General features: G+C 42.4%; 1 protein-coding gene across 1 annotated transcript in view; it reads right to left on the bottom strand.

Moving 5' to 3' along the window:
- Positions 1-1166: 1166 nt before the first annotated feature.
- CCZ1 (CCZ1 homolog, vacuolar protein trafficking and biogenesis associated) overlaps positions 1167-17719 on the bottom strand; it is a 20834-nt gene continuing 4281 nt past the window's right edge. The window contains exons 3-12 of the mRNA XM_083584554.1: positions 16747-16830; positions 15043-15218; positions 13094-13175; positions 12900-12961; positions 12122-12233; positions 10283-10316; positions 9381-9498; positions 3246-3404; positions 2320-2447; positions 1167-1528 (exon numbers count right to left, since the gene is read on the bottom strand). Of these exons, the coding sequence (XP_083440680.1) occupies positions 1473-1528; positions 2320-2447; positions 3246-3404; positions 9381-9498; positions 10283-10316; positions 12122-12233; positions 12900-12961; positions 13094-13175; positions 15043-15218; positions 16747-16830 (1011 nt within the window). The 3' untranslated portion in view covers positions 1167-1472. The remainder of the gene's footprint in view (positions 1529-2319; positions 2448-3245; positions 3405-9380; positions 9499-10282; positions 10317-12121; positions 12234-12899; positions 12962-13093; positions 13176-15042; positions 15219-16746; positions 16831-17719) is intronic.

Below are 17719 nucleotides of genomic sequence, written 5' to 3'. Positions count from 1 at the left end.
TTTTCTTTTCGTTGATATGGATTTAAAGGGGGGTTTAGACCACATTCTGGTCCATTGAGTGGGGTTAATCTCATAGCCTATGTCATCCTCCCATTGTTTTTTGATTGCGTCTAGGGGGTTCGTGGGATTTTGGAGTAGTATTTTGTATATTGTGGATACCATCCCTTTACCGTGTCCCTTTGTTGTTAGGAGGAGGTTTTTGAAGGTTGTCAGGAGCCTAGTTGCTGCTCATTTTAGTGCTGGATTGTTTAAGAGGGCAACTCCATTTTTGAGGGGAGCACAGCTCGGTGGCAGAAGACATGCTTTGAAGGCAGAAGGTCACAGGTTCTGTCGGGTATCGAGTGATGTGAAGCCCCTTTTCCCCAAGACCCTGGACAGAACCATCTGTCAGCATAGACAAGATTAGAATGCATCACATCATTCTTCCCTCCCCCAAGCCAAATGCAATGTATTCACCTGGCACCCCAAAAGGTTAGATTTCTGTTGCTGCTGCTGCTGCTTGCCTAGAACAATAGTAACTGGGGGCTGTCAAGTCCTTCATGGCTGGGACCTGCCATTCAACTTTGCAGTTCAGGTCTGGTTTAAGGCATTGCAAAAACATCCTCATTCAGCAGAAAGCTCTGATCTAAACTGAAACATCTAAATCTGTTTACTATGTTCCCTTTCCCCACATTAATCAGGCAACAGATTTTAGTTCTTTAAAATGTTTTTAATGGAAGTGTTTTTAATGTTTGAAATGTGAAAAGCTTTTTTCCTCCCATGTGATGGTAAAAATGCATTGAGATTATGCATACAGCAATGAAACTTTGAAGAATAATGATTTCCTCCCTTTTAGAATGGTTTTTTGTAGTTGATGCATATTTAATTGATCAAGTGATTAACTTGGAGGATTGATCAATCAAGGTGTCTTTATCTGGGCAATAGTTCTACTAGCAATTTATGATGGCTTTGTTTCAAATGCAGACAATCTTTTTTTCTTTTCCGACGTTGCTGTGTGCAAAGTGGGGTATGAATGGGCTGTCCTTAATTTCCTAATGTGGTCAGATATCCCTGTTTCATGAAGGTGGCTATCATCTCAACTTTACAAACATTTTGTCCCCCACAGAAGATGAATGATATAATTTTATAAACTTCTCTCCAGAGTCAAGAAAGAGGAAGAAAGTCCATTAAAATTGTAACAATGACTAATTTTATTTTTCCAGTAAAATATTCACATAACATTATCTGAGAAATGGAATGACACATGTTTAATTCAGACTAATTTTAATTCATTTGCACATAAATACTTTAAAATCTAAAAACGATATGATCAGAATGTAGAGTTTTAGTAGAAATTTGATTCTTACAAAGCAAGTATTGCTCTACTGCTGTCATTATTCCAGTCAGTAATATGACTAATAACCTGTCACAGTAAACCAGAATTCTTTCAGGATATTTTAAAGCCGTCTTCAAAAGAGTTTGCCCCCAGCTGATCAATCCAAGAAGAATATATTGTTGAACTGTGTTGCACAAAGTTTCTTTACTTCTTCTGAGGGGGGGAAAAAAAGAGGAAATATTATTTTAAGACTTAGAAGTATGGCACTAATTACAAGCTACAAATTGGCTTTCTAGTGACGTGATCTGTAAATGTTTTGTAGTCATTTACAGATCATGTCACTGGAAAGCCACACAGGTGGCTTTCTCAAAGGTTCAGCTTAAATTTAAACATCACTGTTGACAGAATAAAATCTAAAAGCCTTCTGCATAACCCCTTCCTCTCCATGCACCATTGTAATGCAAGAAGTGTCCATGGGACTCTCAAGAGTCTCCCCCAGCACCCTAATTCAAAAGCATCAATTCTTCGGCGATCAGCCTTCTTTATGGTCCAGCTCTCACTTCCACACATCACTACTGGGAAAATCATAGCTTTAACTATATGGATTTTTGTCGGCAAGGTGGTGTCTCTGCTTTTTAAGATGCTGTCTAGTTTTGTCGTTGCTTTTCTCCCAAGAAGCAGGCATCGTTTAATTTCGTGACTGCTGTCACCATCTGCAGTGATCACGGAGCCCAAGAAAGTAAAATCTCTCACTGCCTCCATTTCTTCCCCTTCTATTTGCCAGGAGGTGATAGTTGAAATAAATGAATACTTTATTCCTGTGTTGCTCTGCTGCAGTTTCCCTCCCCTGTTTCAATTTTAAACTTTAAGCTCCTTGGGATAAAAAGCTGTCCCCTTATGTTTTGTAAAATATAATGAGTTCTATATATAAGTAATGAAAGTATTTTAATAACACTTAAAAGTGGTAAAACTAAAAAAAAAAACACTTTAAAAAAGTTTCTTACCATTCACTTCAATCAGGTTTGCATTTTTCTGATTCAAAATTACATACAGCTCCCGCTGATCAGATTTCTTGCCAACAATCCAGTAGTCACTCATTGCTTTCACTATGATTTCCTCATCATCATCAACCCTAAAAGGAAGAAGTTGGTATGTGGAAATCTTAGGATGCCTCAAATAAGTAACAAAGGAATAAAACAAAGCAAAAGACACAGTAACTAACATATAAAGCAGATTTTAAACATCAGCAAGTGGATCGAGCTTTGGTTTATTGTTTTAGGTTTCTTCAAGTCTTATAGATTAAGTAATTCTTATATCTGTGGTAGGATCTGTACCACACTGACGCAGAATTCCTGGAGAATTTGCTAATATTAGGATCTAGCAGCTTTAATTACTGGGACTGCAAAAAACATTACACACAGTACACCTCCTAACAGAAATTTGCCTGTTCAATTCTGCGGCACCACACAAATTCCATCTAAAATTCTCCAGTTGTGATATGTATGTATGTATGTATTTAGCCAATGTGGTCTATCTGACAATGTGCTGAGCCTGGATCTGGGAGACCTCTGTTCAAATCTCATCTCACCCATAAATCTACTGGTTTGCTTTCAGAAATTCCTTCACTCCCTGCCTCACTTTCCCTATCTGTAAAAAGAGCTAATAATATAATGATAGACTTTACAGGTGTTTTTTCTTCTTCTGAGGATGAACAAGATAAGGAAACATTACTCACTCAGAATCTTTAGTAGTAGTGAGATTTATAACCATTATCATACTACGAAGATTTACACTCCTGGTACATTACTTTGACTACAGCATTACGGCTAAGGAAGAAGAAAATTGCTTCCAAGTATGCACTGCCAGATATAACTATGCAAACTGAATGATATTCAGATTTTAACAAAGGCAGGGAAGAATGCTACGTCACCTGGTGAAGTCACTGTTGATATCACCAAGAATCTTCATCAAGTCAGGATGAACCGACGTGAGCGAGATATTGGGCGTTCTCCTCAAGTGAATTGTACTTTTCTCTGCTAGGTTCATGTGATTGAAATAGATAAATTTAAATTGAGGTTCCTTCTCCGACCTAGGAAACAAAGAAGGAAATGGTCAAGTAAGCAAGGGGAAGGCTATTTTTGCAAAGAGTTGAACATCTATCTAGAGTGGCTTACTACCATATTGCCATATGCTTTAATTTTTAAGTCAGGATCGAAAAATTGTTCCCAGAAGCCATTAAAATATTAGCAGCTGTCAGACTGTGGAGTGATGTCTACGGTTTGCTAATGCCACTTCAGAATCAGGGAATTCGGAAAGGCTAAAGCGCTGATCCTGAGAACTGCTGAGCCAGAAACAAAAAGAGACAAGAAGTCTGGTGCTGCAGTGCAACACCAGAGAACATGAGGCATTCACATTTTGTGATACATTTCTAGTGAGGTCCTCAGCTTGGCCCTGACCAAGCTACCAGAGTTGAGAGATCAGCTTGACTGACAGCCCTTCCCCAACCTGGTGTAATCTAAAATATCAGGAGGGCCAGCATGGCCAATGGATTCGTGTGGCGGATGTTATAGTCCAGCAACACCTGGAGGGCACCAAGTTGAGGAAGGCTACCCCAGATGAAATTGGGGGGAATGTTTTCTTTTGGCTAGAAGACCCTAAAATTCAGGTTGGCCTGCAAGGCGTTCCCTGCCCTCAAACAACATCTAGCTGTCCATCTGCTGACATCACCGGGGGGGGGGAGAGCTTTGATCCTGCCACTTTGCCACGGCATTCCCTTGGTGAAGCAGACCCCTGCAGCCAGCCAGACTGAACCCTCTACTCATCAGCTGGTGAGCAGAGTGTTCAATCCACACTGGTGAAGCAAAACTGCTCCCCTGCCCAGTGGATTGACTTTGACAGGTAGGTGGGATTGCTTACCTATCAGCCACCTGACATCATCATGGCCTGCAGAGATGGGGAGATAAAGAGGTAGCCTGCTGGACTAAAAAGGTTCTCCACCCCTGCTATAGTCCAAGAAGCATTTGTTCTTGTTCAGCAGACCGAGGTCAGGAAATGGTTCAATATTCTGGAGAAAGGTTAGGAAAGCCATGGAGAGCCTTGTATCATGTCTAGCCCAGCACTGTCGACTTTGACTTACAACAGCTCTCCGCAATTTCAGGCAGAGGTATTCAACATCACCTGCTGCCTGATTCTATTCACTAGAGATGCCAGATATTAAATAAGGCCCCTCTGCATGCAAAGCATATCTGCTCCCTCATTGCATTGCAGTCACATCCCAGCTAAGATCTGCTGATGGCTGCTTGCTCCAAATTCAACAGGTCAACATTTGCTAAGCAAAACTACATAGAAGTTTGTTTAAAGTTTTAAAAATATAATACAAACAGACTGCACTTTGAACCACAAAATGCACCTGTAATTAAGAGATTTACAGGCCTGGGGAGGGGGGAATGAAAAAAATTATCTGGTGTCCCCCCCCCCTTGTTTCTGAAAAATTGAAGACGATAAAAAAAAAGCCCTCACCTTTTCCTGTCCCGTCCCACCCCACCCCCTGGCTTTTACACATTTACTGCAATCTGAGAAACACATGTCAGATCAAGAGCGGGTCAGTTTGATCATTCTAAACTCTACAGATACTAGGGTTGATGCTGTTGTCTACGATTCTGGAAAATCAAATGTATTTTGACATTTGCAGCTTGGTGCTTCCCCTTGCAATAAATGTCACATGACACCTCAAACTAAAGCTGGTTAACTTGCTCCGTACGAGATCAACCCAGCTGTATTAGCACTAAGAGACGCTGCAACAGGTTCTCAGGATGCCACCACATCAAAGTTTAAGGCAGGCTTAATCAGATAAGCTTCCATCACTCTCATCTGCCAGCACCATTTAAAAAAAGCGAGCAGTTTGGTCCAGTTACAAGCATAACTGACAGCTTTGATAGATTCAACAGTGGGTTTTTTTTAAGATGATGAGCAACATATGTCCCCAGGGACAAATAAGCTGACTAAACACACACACACATGTAACTTTAAACTGTGACTGAATCTCTTAAAAGTCAGTAGACACCATAAATGTTGGGGTTTTTCCTACAAGACTGAAAAGCAGCTCAGAAACGGAGCAGGAAAAAGGTTCCTGGGCATGTGTGTATGGCTCCAAAGCCTTTATAGGAGCCCCAAGGTTTGACTTCTTTTGCTTTTTAAACAGAAGTTTATCTGTCTTTTAAGATCCCAGAAGTCATAAGGGCTGGCTGTAGGTTTTCTGATGTGCTGAACACAAAAGGTCATAGCCAGAAAGCACAAGATGTTCCCTGGGCAATTTTCCTGACCTCCCAGCGCATGAAAATGTGATGTAATCAATAGCAGTAACAAGCAGCTAAGAGACAAAAAAGGCCCCCACCCTAGTGGTTACTGACTTCACTTCGTTTGGTGGGGGCACTCAAAGCAGCCCTGTGAAGAAGAGCCTAAGGTCTGGGAAGGTACGTATGAAACCACTATAGTAACAACAGCCTTTTGGTTTCCTAGTATTTTAAGCCTCCTGCCAACATCCCCAGTTAATCACTTGCTTTCACACTATTAGTGGCCCCAGCTTTCAGAGAATGTCTTTGCAACAAGCCCCTTGAGTCACAGGAGCTAGGATAGTTGTTTGGTCAGTAGATCTCTTATGGTTTGTTTATATCTTACTTATAAAATTTAAATGGTGTTTCATTATTGTGCATTTATCTGCATTTCAGCTTGTCCCATGCTCTGAGCAGTTTCCCGCTTGCCCTGCTCATTTCGCAGGGAAAACCCACTCTTTAGTGCTAAATAGGAGCGATCGTCAATCCGGAGAAAACCTGAATTGCTATTTGCTCTGACTGAGCACTAAAGAGCAGCTTTCCCTGGAGGAAAGCAGCAGGACAAGAGGAAATGTGGATGACCTGAGGCTTCTGAAGAAAAGGGTCTCAGGAAACAGAAATGTTAACTGTTTTTACTATTTAAAAAAGGAGCCTTACCTTGTGACTTCTTGCATAGTCCAACTGACTTAGTACAACTGCTTTCTCATTCTATTGCAAATAACAAGGGCTAACCTTATCCCCCTCCAAAAAGGAACTTTCTTCTTGAGTCACCAGGCAGCAAGTTTAAACGAGTGGCAGGCTAAAAGGATTCAAGGTTTTAGAGCTCTGGAGCTCAGGGCCCCTCCACTCATCCTTTTTACTGAGCATTCATGGTGAGTTGTGCTCATGAGGTTATTGGGACAGTGACATGCGACTGCACTTTCAACACCATTTGCGCCTGAAAAAGTTTCAGGACAGTCATACTGCTTCATCTGCAGCAAGTGCCTATCCCGTAGTCTCCTGCTGAAGTCCTGTAACTCTTCAAGCCACAAATGGCAATAAGGCAGTAACAATGGGGAAGCGTCACAGAGCAACTCATACAGTGGAACTGATGGGTAGACAGTCCAGCACAAACCCACCACTAATGCAGTTTTATTGCCTCAGGGTGCTTCCAGACGGTCGCTATTTTTGAGTGGGTTTCGATCACATCCCGGAAAAACCAGGCTGTGCAATTAAAGCTGATTTGAAGCTTTTGCAAAACAAACAAACTTCCCCCAAAAGATTGGAATTTTTCTAATAAGCCAAGTGATGGGAAAATGCTTTGATGCAACACTGTCTAACCTCCCCACAAACAAATCAGGATGAATGCTCATTAAATAGTCAACATCTCTAAGCAAACAGATCAGGCTTATTAAAGAGGTTGGCCGAACCTCGACAATATGTAGAAGAAACCTGCAACAAAACACCAGTTTGGAGGGACCCTTATCAGGAACAGATTTCTGCTGCACAGTCATTTTCACCATCAAATAGGTTCCCCTAACCTCAGGGAGCTGCAGAGTCAGCTGTGTGTCTCTCCAAGGAAGCACAGCCATTGGATAGGAGAAGGCTAGCCCTTTTATCACCCTGGTTGTTCAGAAATGGGCTAGGAGGCAAGGTTCTAACCTCTCTCCCCTGCCCCATTCCTCATACATCCCAATGTGTGCCATAAAACACCAGTGAAAACTGCATGCTCTTTGCCCCACTGTACTGCTTTGACCATGCAGGGGTGAGTGGGTGGGTGGAGCAACACCATACCCATTTTTTTGAGGCTCCTTTGCTTCCCTGGGGAACATACCTGATAGGACACCTGAGAGGAGACCTGATGGGGCAGTGCAGACCTCTGTGGCCTGGCTCCCTCCCCGTGCATTGCATCCATTTGCCTCCAAACCTGGGATGAGAATGAAACCAACCAAGCAAATCTACCTTTGTCATCCTTGGAGAACAAGGTCTCTTTCTTGACACTAGGGCAAAGTTTGCAAAGAAATGCCTCTTCTATCCAACCTGAAAACAGCCATGAATTGTATAAATGGGCTCCTTATCTCTGTTTCTTTCTGGGGAGGCAGGGGGACGCAATTTATTATAGGGGATGAGAAATAAGGACGACAGGAAAGAGGATGCTGCACTGCCACAAGGTAATAAAGTGGGGGTGCGGAACCTTTGTCCCAAAGGTCTAATTTGGCCCACTAGGCATTTCCCCCAAAACCACACCCACATGCCCCACCCCTGATGTCAGGTGTAGTGTCGGGTGTGGGGCAGCATAACTGTAGTCTGAGGGCAGCCATTCCCCCTTTGTACAGTGGTACCTTGGTTCTCAAACTTAATCCGTTCCAGAAGTCCATTCCAAAACCAAGGTGCGCTTTCCGATAGAAAGTAATGCAGAATGGATTAATCCGTTCCAGACTTTTAAAAGCAACCTCTAAAACAGCAATTTAACATGGATTTTGCTATCTAATGAGACCACTAATCCAGAAAATGTAAGCAATAAACAATGTACTGCAGTCACACAATCAATCAATCAGTAGCTGAACTGGGTTCCACACAGTCACAAAAACAAAAACAAAACAAAAAGCCACAAAAACCCAAAATAAATAGCGAAAACAGACAGACCTTAGTGTACCACTCAAAACAGAAGTGTGGCACTCAAATCACTTACTTCCGGGGTTGCAGTGTTTGGGTTCCAAGTTGTTTGAGAACCAAGGTACCACTGTATTGTATTTTTGTTTGCTTATTAAGACTGTAAGCCTGTAGGTGGGGAGTGTCTTGTTTTGATTCCGTGTAAGCCGCTCTCGGGGGGCCTTTTTGGCCGAAGAGCGGAGTACAAATGATCCAAGTAAACAAAATTAAAATAACTTTGAAGTCATTTTCCAAGCAGTTTGCACTGACGCCTTTCAGCACCAACCAGCTGATGGGTGCTGAGAGACATCACCTTTGAAGTCCATTTCCAAGTGGTTTGTATTGAAATCACTTTCAAACAGACTTCAGAAGGTGAGGCCCTTTCAAGTTGTCAGCTGCCCTCATTTACCTGCCAAGAGTTGTCCTGCAGGGCCCGGGGTGGGGGGGAGGATCCAGTTCCCATCTCTCTATTATATAGAGCATTTCCTCACCCAGCTGTAGCCACTGGTGAAGGAACTGTCTTATTCGCTCACAAGTGGTAGACCCAGTTACCTGCTGCATAGCATCGCTTTGCATGCAGCGGGCAAGAAAATAGTAGCAGACATGCTGCCAGCCGAAAGGCAACAGAAAAAGAGGTAAGCAGGCCCTCCCTGAAGATACTGCCCATGTCTGCAAAACCGGCATCTTATAGAACTGTTGTGCTGTATACATTCTTCATTCAGTAGGTAAGAGTGTTTGTCTCTTCAGACAGACAGGGAAGGCTTCTGGGTAAGGACTAATAAACTGGAGGCTCAAAGTTATTTGGGGATAAAATGCAAAGTGGTTGCCACTTGGCCCAGTGTAGCTTCTTCCATTCCCAGAAGAACTCAGCTGCTTAGATTGTAAGCCTACAATGTCTTTTTCCACATTGTGACAAGGGCTCTGGGGGGGCCTTTGTCAGCTGAAGATCAGGGGGAGGGAATGTTTCGAAACTTAAAAATAACACAGAATTTTCAATACGTTGCCATGAATATGATTTGCTTCCTATTTTAGGCAGTTCTTAAAATATCTGCGCCCCTGTTAAAAAGCGGATGTTGTGAAACAGAAATAAAGAGAGTACCAACCCTGACATCCTTTTGTTGATGTTGTATTGTTCGCATATATCTGAAGCCAATACTGTGAGCTGAGGCCCGACAATGCTGTCAAGTTTACGGCAAAAATCCAACGTAGGCTGTGTAGAGGCTGTGAAACAGTTTGGGAAAACAAACCAACCAACCATTGATACTTCCCTTCTGTGTGCCACAACCACATCACATTTAGAAGATCACACCAAACATTTACAGCAGGAATTGGCAATCTGTCCACCTCCAGGTGTTGTTGGACTACAACTCCCATCCTTCCCAACCTCTGGCCATGCTAACTGGGGCTTGATGGGAGCTGGAGTCTCAATGACATTTGGGAGGGCCAATTGTTCCCCAACCCTGATTTACAGGGATAATGGAGCAGATTCAACTGTTTGTTACACTTGAGGCACTGGGATTCTGTACATGCGGAATAAGAACTCATACCTAAGAAGCCCCACCTGACCAAGAGGTGATGTTAGCACTGAAACAGCTGGAAGATCAGATGATCTAACAATTCTGTGCATAAGAATATTTAAGAACCTACAGCATTTTTTAAAATTGCTGTACTCTGCAGAGTTTCTTATAAGCAATCCTCACTGAATTCAGTTGCTCTTACTTCTGAGTAAACATATATTGGATCAGGCTGCCTCTGTGCTTCTACTCCGTTATCCATATTTACCCTCTGATGACTCATTAGCAGAGAAATTTTACTCTTTTGACTTGACACAGTTAAAAAAAAAGAAAAATATTTTCATAAGATGCTGGTAAAACTACATACAGCAACATACCATTACAGTTAATGTCCAAATAACCATGGATAATGTTCTAATGTCAGGATTTGTCAAAAACAAGAAGAGTTAAAACTTCCATAGCTGTTTCAAAGAGTATTACTTGATACTCACCATCAATCATAAAGCAGACAGCTGCACTCATAGCCTGCAAGGAACAATATGTTTATCATAATCCGTTTTCTGTCTCATGGACACACTTGACTATTGGGAGTTAAGCTCTGCTCAAGAATGTTGCTGTACTTTCCTAAATTCGTAATTCTGGGGAAGCTCCCATGGGACATGGAGATATTTTAGGCGACGCCTTCTGGAAGACCTGCAGCCTTCCTTATGCAGTTGGACTCCCAGTTCCCATCCATACCAGCCAGCATAGCCAAAGATCAGAGATTTTTAAAACTGGAATCCCACAGTATCCGGAGGGCCACAGTTTCCCCATCCCTGGTTAAGACCCAAACCTATGAAGGTCTGACAGGGGTGGAAGAAGAGGAGTGTCATCTAGTCTTCTATCTCTGACCTCTGGCTGACAATGGGTCTCACACCTACAAGCCTCAGCTTTCCCAAGCCCAGGATCTCAGATTCATATGAACTGCAAAATATATACTGTATTGGTCTGAATATAAGCCGCACCCAAATATAAGCCACATATTTAAAATTCAAGGGAGGGGGAAAGAAAAAGAAGACAAAACCCGAATATAAGCCACTCCCTTAAAATTGGTGGCGACCACGTGGTCTGAGGAAAAAATTGCAGCCCTAGAGGGCCTGCATGGCGCACTGGGAAATGACGGGGGGCTGCCGAAGGTGCCCCAACACTCCCCAGCAGCACCAGCCCTACACGGTGCAGCTGGGGGGAGGTTTGTGTAGGGTGACAGTGGAGGCAGCGGCCCACCTGGGCACCCGCAACCAGCTGCCCCCCCCCCACCGGGCGGGCACTCCCCACTCCCTAACAGTGGCAGGGGCCGGCTAGGCAAGAAGTGGCGGCACCGGAGGCCACCCGCCAGCCCCGCTCGCCAGGGCTTCAGCAGGAGTTAAAGAGTTAAATGGGGGGGGGTGTTTCACTGTATGTCTGTTTCAGCAGCGATATTGGACTTTTTGTAAGGTCATGAATATAAGCCGCACTTTAACTTTTCATGGTTGGAATTTGGAAAAAAGGTGTGGCTTATATTCGGGTCAATACAGTACTCTAGCACTACACTTTGGTTCCTGCGTGATCTGAAATGAACTCTGAGCTGCATTAGAGCAGGGGTGGCCAACATGGTGCCTCCACATACTGCAACTACAATTCCTACCAGCCCCAGCCGGCATAACCAATTGTTAAAGCATAATGTTTGCGCATGGGATAGTGGTAGTCACTTGTAGCCACGGCTCCTCTTAAAAAAAAAAAAAATCGGGGGGGGGGGTGATGGAAGTTGCAGTTCAACAGCACCCAGAGAGCACCACATTGGCTACCCCTGGGTTCAAGTTCTTTGCATCCTCAGAGACCTCTCACAGTTCTTTGCAGCAAGCTGTGGCGTATACATTATCTGCTGGAATTATAAGTCTCCAAAGCCCGGTGTCATTAAAATGCTCCTCTCCTGAAATATGAATGGCAGCTGGCTACTCTCATTGCTAATTGTTATGGTTAACTTGGGGCTTTTCTGTGTTTCCCGAAACAGTACTGCAGTGCATGATGACACAGAGTTGCAGTCAAATTTTATGCATGCTTAGAAATACTTCTGATTTTAGTGAATTTACTTCAAAGTAAGTTGGCACAGGACTGCGACCTTACAAAGGCTCTCAGACAGACATAACCGGAAACAATTTCGGGGTTCTTCCGCAGCTCTATAGATTATATCACCCAGGAAATGAGAGAAGCTGAACTCTTTCACTCAGAGCAAGATTTCTACATATGTACCTAATTACAGAATTGGAGTACAACTTTATTTTTCAGTGGACAGGGAAAGGTGCAAGGTTTACCTTATAAACAATTAAATGAAGCTCTTCGTAAGTATCCTCTGTGTTTACAAATATTTTGGGGAATCTACATTTCGCTTCTGGATCATTCAGGTTCAAAGGTCCAGTAAGAAACCTGAAAGGCAAAGTTGGGACTTTATTTTGTTTATGTAAAAAACCCTATATACCACCTGTCATCTCCAGGCAGTGTACAAGAAGGTAAAATGGGCTTGATTCAGACACAATGCCAAATTTTAATATCTCTTGTATTTGTATGGTAAAATTCTAAATTGTAATTTTACAACACAAATACAAAATATGGTATTAAAATTTGGCATTGTGTCCGAATTGACCCTGCCCACTTGATATTGCATTGAGCCAGTTATAGATGCTGCATAAGAAGGACAGACTACAGCTCAACTCAGAATGGTTTGATATTGCTTTCAAACTATTATGGGTTCAGTCCTTTTTAGAGGTGGAGAGACGCACAACTGAACTAATCCACCAAGTTTCCCTTTCCCTTGCCTTTAATTTACTGCAGCATCCGATTAACATTAATAAGTCAGAGGTTGAAAGGAACTAAATTATTACCTCTGGATAACTAATCTTGTAAAAACAAGGCCTCAAGCCAGGGTTTGGGGGAGCTGTGGCTCACCAGATGCTGTTGGGCTCCAACTCCCATCATCCCCAGTCAGCATGGCCAATGGTCAGGGATTATGGGAGTTGTAGTCCAACAACACCTGGAGGTTTCGATTCTCTGGCCCGGTGGCAAGAAAGACTACAACAGCTGTAAAACTGCTACCTTCCATAGTGCTGTAGATTTCCGGACATTTCTGTATGTATTGGGGAATCTCTCCCTGCCAACTGAAACAAAAGAGATTGCATGGTTAAGGAAATTTCCTGCCCCCCACTCCTAGGAGAAGAAAAATTGAGCAACTTTTTAAACAGGAAATAGTAGCAGTTTCCTGTTTAAGTAAGCCAAGCCACACGACTCACCTCTGGTTCTATATGCCTTGGAAACAGGGATGTGGTGAGATATTTGTATAAAATTCTCATGTCATCTTGTTCCAATCCACTCCTGGAATGTTAAGAAAGACAACATTATAGCACATGATGACAAGGCCGTCCACTGTTTCAAGTACTGTTAATTGCTTACACATAAAACTGCCACAGGCTGCGTCAAAACAAGCTTACATTTCTTGCCCAGCACTTTCTCCACTGATTAACAGCAGCTCTCCAAGGTCTCAGCCAAAGGATCTTTCCCAGTTCTGTGATCGTTTATCGAGAGATGCAGCCTGACTTTCTGAATGGAACTCACAGTGACCTGTCACTGAGCTACAGCCCAGCAACATTAATAAAATCAGGCCACACAAAGAAATAGCTCACAGAAGACCCACAAACTGGCAAAGGCAAAGGCTCACCATCCATAAGTCTTGTGTCTTATGTACAGTATGAACACGACAGGTAAGATGTTGGCTGCCTAATGTAATTTGCAGGAACACCTAACACATCCAAGCTTAGTGCAATGATTTTGGATTCATGAATATAAACCATAGAGTGAGCACTGGAATCTGCAGAATTAGGTAGAGTTCTGCAAAGCAGACTCATGCCTTTCTGTTCCAGCGAACTTGAAAGGCATGGCTACATTTCCAGTTTCACTAAGCTTCCAAAATAAAGGAGTGCCTCCGAATTATAAAGCACCACTAGATTTAATAACTAGCTTTGACACACAAGCACTGATAAAGTCTCAACCTTGGTTTATAAACAGATTATGGGTAGGGATATGACCTAGAAACTTGAAAAACAAACCTAGGCTTTGGTCCTAAGTTTCTGATGTGAGTCCAGGGCGTAGCTGACTCCCAATGGCAGGAGTTCTCATTCCCTATTTCTCACTGTAATGTACAAAGCATGCCCACACAATTTAGTTGTTCTGGTAAGCTTTTGAATGAATTCTATATTTCATTACTGTGGAGCTCCTAATATAAGCTTACTGTAAAAGGGAAGAAGTGAAAAAAGGGAGAGGAAGAAAAACAAACCCAGGAAACCCTAATCTGATTTAATTATTTTATGCAGTCATACGTAGATTACTTCTTGTCTAGGCTTGGAGCACATTAGTTCTTGACTCCTTAATCACTTCTGAATAGGAAACCCTTGAACTGCGACTCTCAAATGAAACTGGATGCTTGGTGCAGCTGTGCCGTGTCAATAAACACCCTGAAAAGAAACGCAGCTGAAGGGGAACTGCCAGGTTTAAGTTACAAGGATGCTGCAAACTGTAGACATTTCTTTGTTTCTTTTTAAAATGCAACATTTCATATCAGTGAAGTCATGATGGCAAAAGGGAGCTGTGAATTGCTGGAAAACATGCCACCGTTCCAATTTTCGGGTTCCTTTATTTATTTACACACCTTCATATCTTTTACTTCAAAATTGAAGACTCTGAAGAATGACATCTTTAATGCCTCAGTGGACTAATTATTATCAAGATCCTCAGAGACTGAGGATGATATCCCATGTTAGTTGTACTCGGAGAAGACCCATTGAAATCAATGAACTTTTTTTTTTTTACTTCAGTGCAAGCATGACTAAGGTTCAATAGAAACCACATTTTCCCTTCCTCCTCTGCACTACTGATTTCAACGTGGAATAGTTGATGTCAAAGCCTCCTGGACTGCTTTGGACTGCTTTGGGTAGCTTCCCAAAAAATATTAAAATACCATAATACATCAAACATTAAAAGCTTCCTTCAGATGTCTTCTAAAAGTCTGGTAGTTGTTGTTCTCTTTGACATCTGGCAGGAGGGCGTTCCACAGGGAGGGTGCCACTACAGAGAAGGCCCTTTGCCTGGTTCCCTGTAACTTGGCTTTTCACAAATTATTGGATATACAAAACTAGGTGTCTTTGAGGGGGATGGATTTGAGGCATCTATTCACTCAGGTACCTACCAGATAAGCTGATCATTGTAGAGAAAGGCAGTATATTTGACTATGCTCAAACTTTCTTCCATCTTATTGATGAACGACTGGATTTTCAAGTAAGTCATTTTATCCAATGGGAAGAAGCTGATCCCACAAAAAACATCCAGCAGGTCACATGACTGTAAATGAAGTGTTTGCAAGTACTGAAGAATAAACATAGAAAAGCTGTATTAATGACTGCCTTTGTTTAAAAACAGCGGCATGAAAGACATGACAAACACAATCTGGCACAAGTCTCAGGCTCATGCCCTCTCTCCTGTTCAGATGCAAGGTGAGGATATTGAAAGCTTCCATTTCTGCTGTGTTCTAGACAGAAGTTACCCACTTTCACCCAAACCTCATTAATAAGCCAGGATGCAAGCTATGGTTTGTTGTTACATCTAAACCAAATAGCCCAGCAATGGAGTTCCTTTCCAAATGTTGTTGGACAACAGTTAAGACCAGTTAGGAGTTTGTAACAGGAATTACAAAGAAAACCAATAAAAACAGTTGTTCAAACAAAACAAAAAAACAAGGAATGGAGTGCCAGAGGTTCCCCACCTGCAATAGCCAATCCTAACTGCAGGTTCATGACCGACACCAGTGTACTTTTCACATCTGTATGACAACATCTCACTGACTTATACTACAAACATTGGAAAATGTATTTGGGACTCTCAGAAATATGAAGCCCACCTTTTTCTAGCACACCAGTGGGCAAGTTCCTGGGAGGTATGTCTGGGTACTGTATTTCTCTATGGTGAAAACAGTAATCAGCAGCCAACAATGCAATAAAGGCATGGGTCAAGGCAGTGTGGCACTTGATACAGCTGTGTTGCTTCTCTGTCGCCCATCTGGAAGCGGACGGCAGGAGAGGCAACTGGCCACTGCAGACTAGAAGCCTCAGAGGATAGATAGCCAGGTAAAAGAAGTACTTCTGGAGTACAGGAAACTGGTCACAAAAGGAAGAAGGTGGACAGAGGAGAGCTGGAAATTAAGAGGAACAGAAAGGAATACAGGAAAATTGCCCTTGCCTCAGAGGAGGCAAAGACAAGAGGTGAAGGGAACAGTAAGAGGAGAAACTAGAGTTGTGGAGCCTGCTGGGGAGTCATGTGAAATGAAAGAAAATGCATTCAGGAGTAATAGGAACTACTACAATACAGAAAACTGTAGTATAGCATCCTGTAAGGAAAGGACTGCCCAAGCTCTGAGAGTAGCTTATGAATTAAGGGAGACTGGGGCTCTGCATATTTTATGGAACTTAATAAGGGGGCAAGATCCTAAGAACAGGATCATGCAGGTCTGCTACATCACTCAAATTTAACTGCTACGTTCAAGCAGTTATCATTTGGCTAAAAATAAAGCTGATCCCCACTAGTCTTTAGTCATATTCACATTTTAAGTACTACAAACATAACACATTTTTAGCATCACTCATGAAAGCAACAGACTTACAGCTCGCACCCAGTTGCAAGTGGGTGAAAAGGTTTCAGAAGTGCAAGCAGGTTTCTTAAAAATTATAAAATTATGTTGGAGGATGCACACAATTTTTTTTCAAAAAAGATTTTACAGCAAGGCATGTCTGCTTTCAGAGCATTCTACACCCAAGACAACACGGATCATCAGGCCACCAGAGCTGAACAAGCTGCCAAATTCTAACACTCTATTGCTGCTTTGATAATAAAAACTTACCCGATGGAAGAATTTCTCTAGTCTGTCTTTTAGTACTCTTACACCTCCATCTTCCATGGCTTTTCGGAATGTTCCATTAAAAAGCTAAGGATTATTGGGGGGCAGGAGGGAATAATTGAGAGTATTGAGTCATTACAAGCACATACACTAATCAAGATATAATCAAATGGCAAAGGAAGTAGAAGTGCTAATCCAGTTCCCTAATTTTAGATGCTTTAGGAGCAATAAATTTGCATTGCACTTATTCACATACAGAAAGATTGTGATTAAGGTGAAGCACCAGATTTCTGCAATATCCTCCCCATTTCCTGCACACACCTTAACCAACATATTGTGCAAATTATGCAAATAGCAACCACTACCTGTTAAGTTGTGGGTGAACATATCAGACGACACAGCGATTCTTCAAACAGCTCTTGTTTATTCACAGGTCAGAACAGAACTGAACTGAAGGGTTCAGTCAGCCTGCTTATATAGAGCTCCAGTACAATGTTACTGTAACAACTTTCTAAAACTATCCAATCACTGAACGTCACTTTTGATCCTTCATTTGCATAACTATCTACACTATCCCCCTGCTGGCCCAGGGTGAGAACTTCAGTACATAACACTACCTATGTAGGTTTGTGAGAGACGAGTTTACATGACTTGAGCCAAGACAGACATGTATTTGCTCAACTAGCAGGCTGGTTTGCAAGGCAAGCTAAACTTTGGCAGCTTTGAATGAATTTGCAAACTATGGTTTGCCACAAACCAGGGAGGGAGAATCACAGAAATCACAGGAGTTGAAAGGTCCTTAAATGCTTATCCACACAGTGCCAAACAATGGTCCAAAACAGGATCCAAAGAACACTGCATCTGGTGCTGCACATCTTTTTAGTTTTGTGCAGAAGCACATGGCAAGCTATTTTTTAAACAGAAAGGACTTTCCAAAGTGTTTTGGCATGCGAAGATGTCTTCACTTCAAGGAATC

The sequence above is a fragment of the Podarcis filfolensis genome, assembly GCF_964270895.1.
Source record: "Podarcis filfolensis genome assembly, chromosome: 14".
Taxonomy (NCBI): domain Eukaryota; kingdom Metazoa; phylum Chordata; class Lepidosauria; order Squamata; family Lacertidae; genus Podarcis; species Podarcis filfolensis.
The sequence above is the reverse complement of the archived record's forward strand: the minus strand, read 5'-3'. Positions and strand labels throughout refer to the sequence as shown.